General features: G+C 42.0%; 1 protein-coding gene across 8 annotated transcripts in view; it reads right to left on the bottom strand.

Moving 5' to 3' along the window:
* SHC4 (SHC adaptor protein 4) overlaps positions 1–15718 on the bottom strand; it is an 86926-nt gene that overhangs the window by 2799 nt on the left and 68409 nt on the right. For 7 of the 8 annotated variants that reach the window (XM_075897211.1, XM_075897213.1, XM_075897212.1 and 4 more), the window contains 4 exons: positions 14560–14686; positions 7474–7651; positions 5031–5091; positions 1463–1642 (listed from right to left, as the gene is read on the bottom strand). In XM_075897211.1, the coding sequence (XP_075753326.1) occupies positions 1463–1642; positions 5031–5091; positions 7474–7651; positions 14560–14686 (546 nt within the window). The remainder of the gene's footprint in view (positions 1–1462; positions 1643–5030; positions 5092–7473; positions 7652–14559; positions 14687–15718) is intronic. The other variant, XM_075897210.1, reaches the window with a different exon arrangement.

Genomic DNA, 15718 nt, shown 5'->3' with positions numbered 1-15718 from the left:
AAGAATCAAAGTTTGGAAGTTTAGTGGTGAATCCATCTTGCAACTGAATATCTGAATGTAGTATGTGTTAGTAAACTGTTCTTTATGTATTTCAATAAGCTACATACAATTATGAGTGACGCAAAAATACTTCTATAAAGATGTGTGAGTTGTAAAACATTTTGTTTTATACCAAATCTACAGACAAAATGCTTGATTTGTTTGTATGGTTAATTTTATCAATTATTAGCACATGAAAAATGACATACAGAACACAATCTGATGGTGATCTGATAAATATTTTGTTTAAAAAAAATCAGAGATTCCCTACAAAACAAATTTTGTATTTTGGATACATTATTTAAACTTCTAAATTTTTTATTCTTCTTTAATTGGCACTGAAGAAAATGCCACATCTAATTGTGAGGGTCATATGTAGCATAATTGCAGCTGTGTACAATAATATAAGATATAACTGATACAGACAGAAAGGAAGCATTTATGGCATGGTGCATCTGCTAAACAAAACTGAAATGTTACTAAACAATAAAAATATAGATGGGTTTGGATGTAGCCACGCAGAAGGCAAATGACTCAGGCAAGATTTCTCATAGGAAACTGACTAGTTCCACTATTTAAATGCTGTTTTTCTAGCAAGGCCTCCTATGGCTTCTTTAAAGAGGGGTTCTCCAGCACAGAGGGGACCCATAGATCCTGTCTGGGAAAGTCTTCCTGGCCAGAGAGTCTCCCACATGCAGGCTTCCTTAATCTCCATCCCCTTCTGACTGTGTGGATCCCAAGACAATAGCATAAGTGGTTCAGAAAGGGAGAAAATAGGAAATAATTTTTTTTTAACAGACAGGGTAATTCACCATTAGAACAAATCACCTATGGACGTGACAGATTCTCCATCACTTGAAATCTTTAAATCAAAATTGGATGCCTTTCTGAAAGATCTGCTATAGCTCAAACCAAAGTTATGGGCTTGATGTAGCAATTATTGGGTAAAATTCTATGAGCTGATTTATGCAGGACATCAGACTAGATAATCATAATGGGCTGTATGATATTGAAATCTATGAAGTTGCAGCACAAGCATTTGACCTCATTGTGGGATCATAATAAGTAAAATCCACATACAGAAGACAATGCTACATCTTGGGGACATGATATTGCTCTGTGTTTTCAAAGCTGTTTTCAGGGACTGCCTGTCATTTTCTGTGAAAGATATAATCCTATGCTTTTTATTGCTATTGGTCAACTTCAGAAGACAGACGTTGGATCCACTCATTGCTTGTCACTATTTCTAGTCTTTGATGCTGCTTATCCTGAACATAACAGCCAAAAGGGATGTCTAGTACAGTTACAAGCATTTTTTCTCTTCCAATTATTATTGAGAAAACAGATTCCTTCCCCATGCATTCAGATGACAAGATCCTTATTTCAAGGCTTAGAAAAAGAGGTCATTGAAATATAAACCTACTCTCATGACACAGTGGGCTCCCATAGACCTGGGCTGATGCAAGGCCTCTAGCTGTATAAGCTGTAGTTTGCAGGGTCTGAGTGTTGATGTAACAAGGGTCATCAAAAAGATCCATTTTGCAAGCAGGTTTCAGCAAGGACACATCTTTTTTTGCCTTCAGTGATCTTTCACCACAGTTACCTGTAATTAATGGCAATATATGTTGTATTTTTTTAAAACCAACCAGCAATTCCAGCTGAATGTTGCAGCTTTGGCATTTCCATTAAGCTGTTAATGGGCAAAATTAAAAATACCAAACTATTTCATGTGTTTTTATTTCTAAAAAGCATAACGTTCAGCAACCTACCCCTTTTATGCAACCAAACAAAAAGAGTTTAAGTGGGGTCATCGAAGGTGCTTAAGCTCTTGGCCTAACTTGGCTCTTACTGAAGTAAGTGGTAGATCACTCATTGACTTCAGTGAAATCAATTTGCCCAAAACTGAGTAATCTTAAAAACTCCACCCTGTAGAAGCTCTCTGTAGGGTTCACTGAAATTTTATAGGAGTGGGAATGTTATATTTTGTGTATTAATGAAGAACAAATTAGGGATGTAAGAGGTTAACCAGTTAAGACTAAAGCAGACCCAGAGCAACCTCTACCACCTGCAACTGGGACTGGTCCCTGCTGCCCATGGGCACCGAAGGGCCATAACTGGAGCACGACGCAGGGCTGGAGCAGCCCCTACCACCTGTGGGTGCAGCAGGGCCAGGGCCAGAAGAGCACGTCCACCCCAGCTGTGGTCCATCGTGTCATGGATGGGAGGGCATGCTCCAGGGTTAAACCTAGAGTTTAACCAGTTAACATTTTAAATGTTAATTAACATCCCAGAACAGGTATCTTGGTAAAAATACATGCTGGTTTTCTTACCTTCTCTTTTGGTTTTTCATCTCAAGGTTTCTAATGCCCCGCTATTAAGTATGTGGCTGATTATTTTTATCTGCCCTGGGTAATTCTGAATAAGTTAAATTTTTCCACACTTATTTTACCCAGATTCATTTGTAAAAATGTCCACTGTGTCTGATGAGATCTCTGCTCCGAGAAGGATGAAAGATAAATTTGTATGAGAGGAGACTATCAAGAGCTTTGCTGGTGTAGGCTAGCAAAAAACAAAGGCTGAGAAGATATCTGATTGCTCTCCGTAAATACATCCGGGCACAAGAGGGAGGCAGAAGAGCTATTCAAACTAATGAACAATGTTAGCCCAACAACAAATGGGGATACATTTAAGCTGTAAACCAGAATAAGGTTTCTAACCATTTGAGGAGCTGGAACAGCCTCTTGGTTTTAAGATAATGAGAGGCTGTTCCAGAATGTTTTAAGATACATTTATCAATAGAACAACTGGACTTACGGATTAGAAAGGACTTCCTGCATGCTCATGGATGTCTCTATGGACAAACACTGCACATCCTCAGTTCTCTGTTGCAAAATCCTTTTCCTCCCCTAGGAGCATTTTAGGAAGGGGAGAGATGTTTTTGCTTTCCCTGCTCCAAAGGGTTGAGATGGCAGAGCTTCTAGGTGCCATCTCCGTGGGTGCTCTGGAGCTGGATTACCTACGGGGGGAAATTGGTGGGTGCTGAGCACCCACCAGCAGCCCCTCTATGAGCTTTCCCAAGCACTTCCCACCTACCAGCAGTTTCCATGGACCAGCTCCTCCCTGTGCCTCTCACCCACTGATATCAGCTGTTTTTCAGTGTTGGACACACTAATGGGGAGGAGGGGGAATGTGACATGCTCAGGGGATGGGAAGGAACTGAGCAGAAAAAAGCAGGGAGCGGGTGGAGCACGCAAAGGGGTGGGACGGGGCCTTGGGGAAAGGGCAGTGTGGGGTTTGGAGCAGAGCCAGGCACTGACCACCCTATGACACTTTTGAAAGTCAGTGCTTATGGCAGAGTTGATTCGTGCTTTGTGCGTTGCCTGATGAGCCAGAGAAGTTTCATTCAGCCTAGAGTGCAAATTAAGGATTTTAGGAGGTGGGTAACTGAGTAATTGTGTAGTCAATACTCCAGGTCCTACTACATTTAAACTGCAGAGCAGCAGCAGGGGTAGTTCCTGCACCGGGTGCGAGCTGGGACTGAGCCAGGCTTGCTTAGTCCCGGCTCATGCCAGGTCCAGCAGCTCCTGGGGGGTCCCAGCGGGGAGTTGGGAGCCCTGCAGACAGGGGCTGTTGCCAGAGCAGCAGTATGGAAGGAGAGAGGCAGCAGTGCAGGTGGAAGTGGGGAAGCGGCACCATGGAGACACTGCTGGGGGAAAACCAGTACTAGCTCCTGCTCCCTCTCCCCTTGCTGCTGCTATAGCAGAGACAGCAAGTGGGGGGAGAGGGAATGTGAGTAGTCCTGATAAGCTTAGGCTTGTTGACTAATCGACCATTATTTTATGTCCCTAGCCCAGATTCAAGAGGTTAACAGAGCAGCCAGGTATTAAGGGAATGCTAGCTCAGGAGGTCTCAAGAAACTTCATTGCACTACAACCCTCTTCTGACCATAAAAATTACAACACGGCCCCAGGAGTGGGGTCTGAAAGTCCAAGCCCTGCCACCAAAGGGGGTAAGGAGGTGGTGTGTGTGTGTGGGGGGAGTGCTCAGGCTTTAGCTTCAGTCCCAAGTGCTGGGTTTTGGGCTTTAGCCCCAGGCCTCAACAAGTGTAAGCCAGCCCTGGCAACCCCATTAAAATGAGGTCATGACCCACAGTTTGAGAACTACAGAACTAGCCAAACGACCATGTTTGTGCTATTTATCATATTTATTATTTATCATCCTTCATAAGTGGAAATTAGTTGCTTCGCTTTTAAGCATGGCAAATACAGAAATACTGCCCCAAAAAAAGAAAAAAAGAAAAAGAAATCTAACCCCATCATGTGGGCAGTGCAATACAGATGGGATTTTTGAAAGGACCTCCTCATATGAGGAAAAGAATGGAGCCAAAGAAATGTATCCAGTGGCATCAATAGTGCCACATGAAATCCAAAAAAGGAAGGGAACCTACTGATATAGCAGGATATAAGAGAACAAATTTTCCCACCATGAAGATGAATTAGAGCACATAACCAGACACACAAAGGAAAATAGGGAAAGCTCAAGTGAAGAAACAGAGTTAAGGTTACATTTGAGACTAGGAACCTTTAACACTGGAATGAAGACCATAAACATGCTCCTCTGGGAATGTCACAGGGACGCTGACAGTTCTGACCCCATTAATGTAGGTGTATATTCTGTATGAATAGGGTCAGAACTAGTTAAGTAGGGGAGCATGTTCCTTCCTTGCCGGCAAGGAAAGGAGCTACAGTAACAAAGGACTTCTGTTTGATGTCAGGACAAGTAAAACTAGGAAGTCTACCAGTAGCCACAAAAATGAATTAACACCCCTTTTGAAAAGCTGTAAAGCTCTTCTGTCTGCCCCCAGCCAGGGAGCTAGTCGTGATCTAATATGCAGAACACTTTTCTTTATTATATCAAAAATCTCGGGACTTCCAGATAATCTGGCTCAGTTGAAATTTGGCTATGCAGGGTGTGGAAGACATAGTACATACCCACTGATTTGTTTTCTTCTGGACAGTTTTCATATATGTTGATGCATTTGGGACTGCCAGCCTGTAAGAATCATAACATTTACTCACATCAGATATCAATGGTTAATAAACTTCAGATATTCTTTCAATATATACCATTCAGTTCAGTGATCCCTGGATAACAAATTTTCCCACCCACTCAAACAATAGTCAGTATTGATGCTTTACTTCCCATTAGCTATTCCAGTGATGCATGCCCTAATCCCTATGAAATATCTCAGGCTATGTCTAGACTGCAAGCCTCTTTCGAAAGAGAGCGTCTAGACTGCATGCGGAACTTTCGAAAAAGCAAGCCGCTTTTTCGAAAGAAAGCACCTAGTGAGTCTGGATGCTCTCTTTCGAAGAAGCCCTATTTACATTCAAGAACGCCTTCTTTCGAAAGAGCACTTTCGAAAGAAGGCGTTCTTCCTCGTGCAATGAGGTTTACCGCCCTCGAAAGAAAAGCCGCGTTCTTTCGATTTAATTTCGAAAGAACGCGGCTGCAGTCTAGACACAGGTGAAGTTTTTTCGGAAAAAGGCTACTTTTCCCGAAAAAACCCCTGAGTCTGGACACAGCCTAAGATCCACAGTTATCAATGGAAGGCTTAGAAAATAAGGGTACACAGCCCATTTCTCACAGGGCAAAAGAGAAAAGCTTGATTTTATGTTTGCATTTTATACCATGTTTGTAGCATGTTACAGAAATGGTCCTAACTAATGGTCCTCCGGGCGGGGGAGCGCTCAACGCCCAGTTCCTGCCCAGCCGCAGGAAGGGGCAGGGGTGTGAGCACAGGAGGGAGGGGCAGGGGCACAGGTTCCCATTGGTCCTAACTATAGTGAAGCACTAATGTTCCATACACTGGAAACCCTATCTCTTTCTCTTGTTATGAATAACACCTTGCTATGATTTTTTTTCCTAAGTATGTTTTCATGAAGGCAGAATCTTGGTTGCCAAGCAGCAGCTCTGCTTCTGGGACCAATTCCTCACCTGAAGTCACAATCCACTGTTTGCAACATCACAATTAGTTGCTAGGGAGATGACTATGATGTCACAAAAAGGAATCAGATGATTTCATCTGAGGAATATGCAGCAGGATTAGATTAACTCCTAAGCAAGGCAGATTCTGTTTTCATGCAAACATTTCTTGCAATAAAAATAGGGAGATGGAATACAGATAACATAGTATGGGAGCAGAATAGTCACAGTGTAATGTCTGACTGGCATTAAAGAATTTTCAAGATTGAAGGGAAGTACTGAGAAAACAACAACAAGCTGGCATGGGGGTAGGGAGGATAAAGTTTCACACAGCAGTGAACTAGAGTTCAGTTAGATCTCCTGGGATTGTACTGTTCCTCCTCAATAAGCCTCTGCTGCAAAGACACAAACATAACTGAGAAATTGTTTCCTAGCCCCAGTCCTAGGTTTTGGAACACAGACTCAGAATTCTACAGGAAGAGCCAGCAGGTGGTACCCACCTCCCTGCACTTGGAAATGCTAATCAGTACCATCTACAATCAGGGGAATGACCCCAGTAAGCTCTGAAATCTTCTGGTTTCACTCTCTGATTTTCTGAGTCCTGACTATGCCTAGGTTCAGGTTTCTCAATCCACTAAAGTCCCAGACACCTTTGGATAATTTGAAAGCATGCTGAATCTTGAAACATACTAGAATTATTGAAAACTGCATCACGTATATGCAGAAGGTAGTGCAGAATGACATTGTAGTCTGACCATGGTAGTAGGGAACTGGCTAAGGTGGGGGTATTAGATACTATATAAGAAAAAGCCCCAAACATTGGGACTGTTGCCCCATGTTCCCTCTAAGTTGCGTAGCAGCACAGCCTCAAAGCTGCTTGATGATTCCCACCCAGCCAGGGCTCAGGGCTCCATGCACGGAGCTGCCTGGTGGAGGGGGGGAGGAGGGCACTTCTCCCTCAGTGACAGCAGCAGCTCCCTGGTGTCAGCCAGGCAATGCAGTAGTGGTGGGACCAAGAGCCGCAAACCCTTTGCTGTATTTTTACTCGGGGGGGACGAGGAGGTAGGCTAGTCCCCAAGCCTCTTCCTCCCCAGGATCTGCCCCTTCTGGGGATGAAGCCAGCCCATGAACAATACCAAAATTCATTAAATGCCCCTGCAAAAATTATTGCTCATCCCTGCCCTAGGTATTTGCCAAGACATTTAAACCTATGTCTTCCCCTCTCAACAAAGATGAAAGCTGCTCTCTCAGAAGCACTGTAAGGACAAATCAGTTAATGATGATAAAATGAGACTCCACTGTGTTCTAAGTGTTATTAAAAGACGCCTAAAACTCTCTTCCCCAGCCAAGCAGGATTTAGTGGTAGTTGTGTTCATATGATCTCTACCACAGTAAGTTGTTATCCCTTCCCCAGAATGGCAGGGAATAGTATGAAATAGACAGGCTTACCAAACCGTATTGCTTTTCACATTGTATGGGACAGTTTGCCCTTTGGTCCATTTGCACTTTCATTCGCATATCTAATAGTCCACCTGTAGGAGGCTCTTTTCCTGGAATTTCATTGTAATAGTCATGATCCTCCCTCTCCTGTATATTCCAAGCTGATCCATCAAGATTCATTACTTCACTGAAAAATGAACCACCACATGAAATGATCAAATGTGATCAAATGATTCTCAAGGTAAAGACATGTCATGAGTCGGTTTGCAACAAAATGGACAAACTAGCTATTCAAATGCTATTGTCCCTATCTTAAAAGCTGTCTGATTAAATCCTTTCACTCAGCTACTACTTTATTTTTTCAGCAATTGTGATATGTTATAATCATTTGGCAGGATGGCATAGATACTTCATTAACCTTGTGATAATCTGCATTCTCTAAGCTATGAAAATGATACAAGAGCCACTTTTGTCAACACTTTACCCTCAGAGGAGACACTGTTAGTTAATCTATTCACATTATAGACCGTGACTCCGGTTCCTTTTGCTTCTTATTTTGTCTTCATTAAGCAAGTGTGTGGGACTCATAAAGGAAAATTAAAACCTCATGTGACATTTGGACAGCCATTAGATAGGACTAGAATTGTTTCAGGAAATCAAATAAGGCTACAACAAACCAGTAGTCAAGAGTGGAATCTAGTCTAATTTTTTAAAAAAGCAAAATCAGCAGAACAAGACTCTTTCAGCTTGAATCAAACTCTAAAGGCTTGTCTACATGAACGGAAGAGTGCATTTTAGTGGGATGTGAATTCTAGTGTGCATGCATACTAATTTGTACAGGCCTTGCTGATGTACATTCAAAGTTCCCTAGTGTGTATTAACATTAACATTGTTTAAAATTAGACTATTAACGCGCACTAGTGAAATTTGAATGCGTGCCAGCAGAGTCTATATGGTCCAGTTAGAATTCACACCCTAATGAAGTGCTTTACCTCATTGTGTAGATAAGCCCTAACTGTGGCATGCTTTCCTGCATGCCTTGAACCAAGTAGTGGCTTCAATGTTCAGCTGATACACTGCGAAAGCTTTAGGTCAGTGTTTCTCAAACTGGGCTCTGCAGAGCCCCAGGGCTCCGCGAGACATCTCCAGGGGCTCCGTGAGGTTGACAAACTGGAAACATCGATAGGTACAACACATATAATCAGTGGAATGCTGGGGCTCCGCATACATTTTTACGCATGTAAATGGCTCCAGAGCCCAAAAAGTTTGAGAACCGCTGCTCTAGGTGTTTCCTGCACTATTTCTCACCTCCAAAAACATCATCACATTTGGAATCTTACTTCTCTGTTTAACAAAACGACAATTGGATAAAAGGCCAGAAGCAGGAAGGAAGGAGAGAAATCTGGAGTACCTGATTATGTGATACACAGATGTTTAGGAGAAGGAAAGAGCCTGAAGCAAGGGCCTGGTGCTTGAACCAAAGTAAGCAAAAGTTATACTATGAGTAAGAGACAGGTCCTGTCAAAAGCAGATGTTCACCTGCAAGTCAGTGTGTCTCAGTACTAGAACTGCTAGTCCTGCTAAAAGCATATGACATATGTAAATACATTCCACCAGGATAGTACAAGGACACCCTGTTGAGTACATGATAAAACAGTGTGAAACAACAAGAGTGAAAGCGTAACAGTGAGTAGTGAATGCTTTGGAGGAAAATACAAGGGGAGGTACCAAGCATGTCATTACTGCATAAGATGATACGTAAGATGTGTATCATAGATTATCTCTGTCTATAAATGTGGGGTACCTTGACTTAACTCTTTGGCCAACCTAGGGGACAATTGTGAAATCAATACTATTGACTGAGCTGTGTCCATTGTCACGGGTACAAACGCATAGGGGTTCAGAGGCCACTTGGTTACTGACAACTATTAATATATGTAATTTGATAATAAACCTGACTTGTGTGCTTTCTATCTTATCTGAATCTGTGGTGTTTGGGGGCTCTCATGAAGTCTATTATGCTAGTTACCTGTGCAGAGCTGGCATGATGTACTGCGGGAGCATACAAAAATGCATGCAGATGGACATTTATCATCACTGACAGAGCAGAAGACCTGTCAGGACACCACAACATTGAATCCTGAATTTACTGTATCGCTGTCCTGACCTAGAAGCTGAAGTATTTGCTTATGTGATTCACTGTAGTTTGGAAGTCAGTGACTCATTCACACAGCACTATTGGAGGGAAGTCTGATGTCTGGGAACTGTTCTGATGGACTGACGGAGGACTGGACTAAATAACCTAATCAGCTATTTCAATTTATAATTTCTGTGTTTTACATATGATGTAACCTAGTGTGATTTCACAGGAAAGATCATCTTTGCCCCCTAAGGTAACAGGTTAGTATATCAATGTGGAGGGAGAAAAATACTCTGAATAACTAAAGTAAAATATAGATAAGGTGCTACTGTTGTTATTGTTATGGGTTGGGTTAAACCTCCCTGAAGCTGTGGGTAAACACGCTGCCTTTCTTCAGGATAATTGTAAAAAGCCACGAAACACCTGTATGGAATAGATAGCTGAAACTATAGGGACCTCTATCCAGACCAAAGCCACATTCAAGGCTGGAGTAGGAGCTAGTCTTGTGCCCAAGAGGAGTTCTGCTGTGATTTGATAAACTTGACTGGGGGATTGATTGTACCAAGGTGCTACGTTTGAGTATATGGGACATAAGCAATGGAAAACACAACAGAAATAGACACAGAGAAGGAGCAGAAAAGCTAAGAAGGCAGCAGAGGTTTTTGAGAGTGCGCTTAGGGTTTGAGTCCTCCTGTGTTCAACATGTGACATTAAATTATTAAACTACATCCATAAAGATCATTGTTGCTACCACTGTTATATTATTGAAACAAATCTTGTACAAAATATGGCATGTAAGATGTCCATGGAAAAGTTACAATGCACTGAATGTAATTATGCTATTTGTGTGCATGTATAATTTTTGTAGATGAAGTTAGGAGCATTAACTATATGGCTGTATTTATAAGGTGTTTGTATCTGGTAGCTCCAAAAAGGTATATAGCCTGCACATCTTGAAGGGACTGTTCGAGCTGAGTGGCCCATCAAAAGAATATGCAACTCCCAATGGAAGACACTTCCTACTCTGAATGGACTTTCCTGTGAACATGGTGTTTGGGCTATAAGTAATGCTACCTACTATGACTAAGCAGAAACATGTGTAACCCTTGATGTCAAAAAAGCAGACTGATGGCCAGGATCCTGTAGTAGGTTAATATGAGGGGGAAAGGAATCCAAAGGAGCTGGCTGTATTTTAAAGAAGCCTTATTGAGGGTACTGGAATAAAGAACTCCTATGTGCAGAAAGAATAGAAAATAAGGCAGGCACCAGCTTGGCTTAACAGAGAAATATTCAGTGAACTTGAACCCAAATAGCAGGTTAAAAAAGAGGAAACTGATGACTAGGCAGGAGTATAAAAATATAGCTCAAGCATGCAGGAGTATAATCAGGCAGGCCAAAGCACCATTGGAGTTGCAGCTAACAAGGGATGTGAAGAATAGCCATAAGAGTTTCTACAGATATATTAGCAACAAGAAGGTGGTCAGGGAAAGTGTGGGACTCTTACTAAATGGGGAAGGCAACCTTATAAGAGATTATGTGGAAAAAACTGAAGTACACAATGCTTTTTTGCTTCTGTCTTCACAGACAAGGTTCAGATTGCTGCAAAAGACAGCACAGTATGGGGAAAAGGTGAGCAGCCCCCAGTGGTAAAAGAACAGGTTAAGGACTATTTAGAAAAGCTGGACATGCCAGATCTAATGCATCCAACGGTTCTGAGAGAGTTGGTTGTTGTGATTGCAGAACCAGTGGACATATCTTTGAAAACTCATCACAACTGGGGGAGGTCCCACACTATTGGAAAATGGCAAATATCGTCAAATATATATTTGACTCTTAACCAATTTTAAACTCTCACCTTTCTTTTTTATTTCTTTACAAACAAACCTTTAGAGTTTAGACATTAAGGCTATGTCTAGAGTACATCCCTTTTCTCAAAAAAGGGATGTAAATTAGACACTTCAAAATTGCAAATGAAGCCAGGATTTAAATTTCCCACATTTCATTTGCATAATGGCGGCCACGTGTTTTTTCAAAATGGGGCTTTTCGATAAAAAAACGGCAGTTTAGTCTGGGATCTTTCAAAAATAAAACCCTTTTGAGAAAGCTCCTGTACTCCTCAAAAAAATGAGGGGTGTCTAATTTACATCCCTTTTTCGAGAAAAGGGATGTAGTCTAGACACAGCCTAAAGGAAAGGCACCAGCATGAGATCTGAATTATATTCAGGAAACCCTTGCCATTCATGAGCGATGCATGCCTGGCACCACTGTGAATGGTGAAATTCGTGAATACTGGGAGCTGTGGCTCCCAGCCCCCATGGTGTGCTCCCCATGGCTCCCAAATTAACAGCAGGGTCTGGAAGGTGCAGGGAACTCACTGGAGCTCTGGGCAGCCATGGGGAATTCACCACGAGGACTGGGAATTGTGCTGAGTTCCCCATGGCACCCCCCCACCCCAAGGCCAGGACAGAAGACCCCTGTGAATACGCAGAACTGCAAATAGCGATTCTGTGAATCAAGAGAGTCTCCTGTATTGATCTGAATGTGTGGTTGGTCCTTTGGGATCAGAAGAACTCTTTGTTTGATTAAACTGCTTTTAAGGGACCATTCACTATAAGTCTAGTATTTTGGTGATGATACAAGAACCAGAATCCCTAAGGAAACAGTTTTTCTGGCTTCTTGTTAGCTAGTGTAAGGAAACAAAAGTTTACTTTTGTTGGTGGTTCAGTATATCTTAAGGGGGAATAGCCACTAATTTTGGGATGTATCTGTCCTATTTCTCATCAGTTTGTCCTGAATTTGGTATTCTCAGTTGTGACCCAGAGGCACTGTTACACAAGGAAACAAAACTTTGTTCATTCTTTGAAAATAAATAGGACTGCATCAGAGAAATGCCTGGTTTTCTCGCCAGCTTGTCTTCCTAACTGAAACAGCTCACCAGACCTCAAATTTTCTCCAACAGCCTAGATTACAAAGCGGTAACGTTATTTAACATTTCTATTGAGATAGTACCTAACTGCCACAATCTGTCTGGGTCCCATTGTGCAAGATACTGTACAAAACATAATAAAAGGCAGTCCCAAGAGGGCAGTGTAACAAAAACAGCAGCATGTGTGTAATTCACAGCCATCCAGTAGCAGCAACCACAATTTGCCATCTGCCCAGTGGCTACCAGCTGGCAGTTTCCTTTACATGTTGAAGCAGAGGTGAGTTTTGAATAAGGAGCTGAAAGAAGATAAATTGATGGCTTTGTGGATTCACACTTTCCCACTCATGACAGAACATAAGAACAGCCGTACGGGGTCAGACCAAAGGTCCATCTAGCCCAGTATCCTATCTGCCGACAGTGGCCAGCACCAGGGAGAGTGGACCGAAGACAATGATCAAGCAATTTGTCTCCTGCCATCCCTCTCCAGCCTATGACAAACAGAGGCCAAGGACACCATTTTATCCCCTGGCTAATAGCCTTTTATGGACCTAACCTCCATGAAATTATCTAGCTTCTCTTTAAACTCTATTATAGTCCTAGCCTTCACAGCCTCCTCTGGCAAGGAGTTCCACAGGCAGCATGGGAGAAAGCATGTCAGTGCTTGTTAGAGATGCAAGTGACTGAGTCTGCAATCCTGAGCAGAGAAAAAGTGAGAGTTAACCCTACAATAAAGATCATGGGTTGGAGAGGGTGGCAGAGGGCTAACAGCAGAGGGCTTTGAGAGTAAGAACAAGACATCCATGTCTGATGCAATGGAAAGGAAGGATTCAGTTGAGAAACTTAAGAATGGGGGAAGGGAAACAAAGTCAGAGCAATATGCCAAGGCAATCATCTTCACAGCCATGTTTTAATAGACTTTAGGGGGACAAGGCTGCAGGTACCAAAGTCAGACAGAAGGATATTAGAGTAGTGAAAACAGGAGATGATTATGGGCCAGAGTCTTGGCAGCATGGGCAGAAAGAAAAGATTGGATTTTTGAGATGCGCAGAAAGAAGCAGCAAGATTTAGACGTGTCCTGTAACTGTGGGTTAAAGCAGAAGACTGAGCCAAAGATAAAGCCAAGATGACAGGCTTGAGCTACAAGGAGGATGGTTTTGTTGCTTAGCGTAATATGGCAAGGGGAGAGCACTTGGGGAAAGATCAGTTCTGGCCATGTTAGGTTTCTGTGAATGAGTGGCCATCTGCAAGAAGATGTCAAAAAAAAAAGGCTGAGATTTTACATGATTTCTCTGCTGTTTTGGCCAGGGCATATGGAAGGATGAACCTAAGTCTCTGCCAATTCCCCAACTACTGTATGGAATGAGCTTGTGCTTACACCTATGTGTCCACACCCAAAGTTTGCACAACCCTTAGAGAGGCATTCTTACTTGTCTTTACTCTCATATGCAGGCATGTACTCCCAGTAACAATCTATTGTTGATAATGTAGCCAAGAGCAGCACTCCAGGTACACCGTTTACACAATTCAAATTCCCAAGTTGCCCTTGTGTTTATTTCAGTATGTGAGACAGCTCTAAGTTATGCCAGGTAGAATTTCAGCTCCCAACCATGCCAGGATCAGGAGAGCAGAAAAGTGACTAAGAGTTACCTTTTCCCCTACCAGAGCTGCACTGAACATAAAATTGACACAGTTGAGAGTGGAGCTGGGCAAGCACGATATTTAGAGAATAGAACTTGCTCATTTATTTTACTCTGCCTTTATTTGGTAATGCTCAGTCAGCTCACTTGCATATTTTAAAATAAGTCTATTTGAAGAAAGGAGAATAAGGTGGACTTCAGTTCTCAGTTACACCTGTACAAATAGGAATGCACTAGAGTCAGAACTTGGCATGCTGCATATTGTGTGTATGGAGTGTTGTCATGCACCATGCATCTTGTTCAGAGGGTCAGGCCCTATGGCATAATATTCATCCTTAAAATTACAAGCAATAGGAAAGCAATATTTAGATTACTAGAAAACACAGACTGACCTTTCATTGGAAGTAATCAAAGTAGAAGGATTCTTCAAGTATTGCTTGAATCGAAGCTCAAAAGCCTGCCCTATGGTATTGATTACACTCTGAGCCATTCCATTGGGGCATTCCAATATATGGCATGCTACAAGGTGATGCAAAAATGTTTTTAAAATATTATTCTTTATTATTTGTAGTATCATAATGCTGAGGAGCCCGTATCATGGACCAGAGCCCCATGTGATTGGTGCTATATGAACACAGAACAAAAAGACACTTCTATAAAACACCTTCCCTTCATTTATAAGAAAAAATTCAGAGAATGTTTTTATATCAATAAATCCAGAGACAAAGTATAGAATATCTAAGTAATTTGAAGAGACCATGGTGATTTAATTTTTGATGTGTTAAGAAAACTACCTTGGAGGCAGTGTTCCCTGTAAGCTGCACACTTGGGCATCCATCCTGGAGAAATTCAGGTGTGGCCTTGTGCCTACAGCCGGCAGTATATGCTTCTACTGGTGCTGCGCATCCACACATGCCTCAGTGCACATGGCAAAATTTATTCCACTCATAGAAAAATTAGAGGGAACATTGCTTGGTGGTGTTTTAATTTTAATATAAATCTACAACTCTACATAAGACTCTAAACCTGTGTTTGTTTTCTGCCCCCTTTTTTTTTTAAACATCATCCCTCGGCTGTTTTCCTCTTATGGTGATTGCTGTGCGTCATCAAGAGCCAGATTTTCCAATATCATTCAGGTTCCTTTTATAACCAAACTTCCAAAATAAATGGCCAGATTTGCTGAAGACTTTAGCATGTTAGGGGTATACCGGGCACAGGGTCTTCTGAAAATTTGCCCCTTATTTCATGCTTAAAAGGAACAACTTTTTTAAAATCTGGCCCCAATTTTAGCTTTGATGCATTTAAAATCTTGCCTCAACTCCTGAAAATCTGGCTGTAGATCTCAAAAGCAGCAACTCTTTTACAGATCAATCATTAGATGGCACTGTGAGACCACATCCTACACACAGAACAGCAGACCATACATGACTGCCGTAGCTGCTGCCAACCTGAGGCATAAAATTCAAGCCTCCATCTAAAGTCTGCTTCCCAAATGGTAATAATTCATTAGCACAGTAAAATCACAAGCACCATATAACTGATTTTACAGTG

The sequence above is a fragment of the Pelodiscus sinensis genome, chromosome 14, assembly GCF_049634645.1.
Source record: "Pelodiscus sinensis isolate JC-2024 chromosome 14, ASM4963464v1, whole genome shotgun sequence".
Classification (NCBI taxonomy): Eukaryota; Metazoa; Chordata; order Testudines; family Trionychidae; genus Pelodiscus; species Pelodiscus sinensis.
Note: the sequence above shows the minus strand (reverse complement) of the source record. Positions and strands in the feature narration are given on the sequence as shown.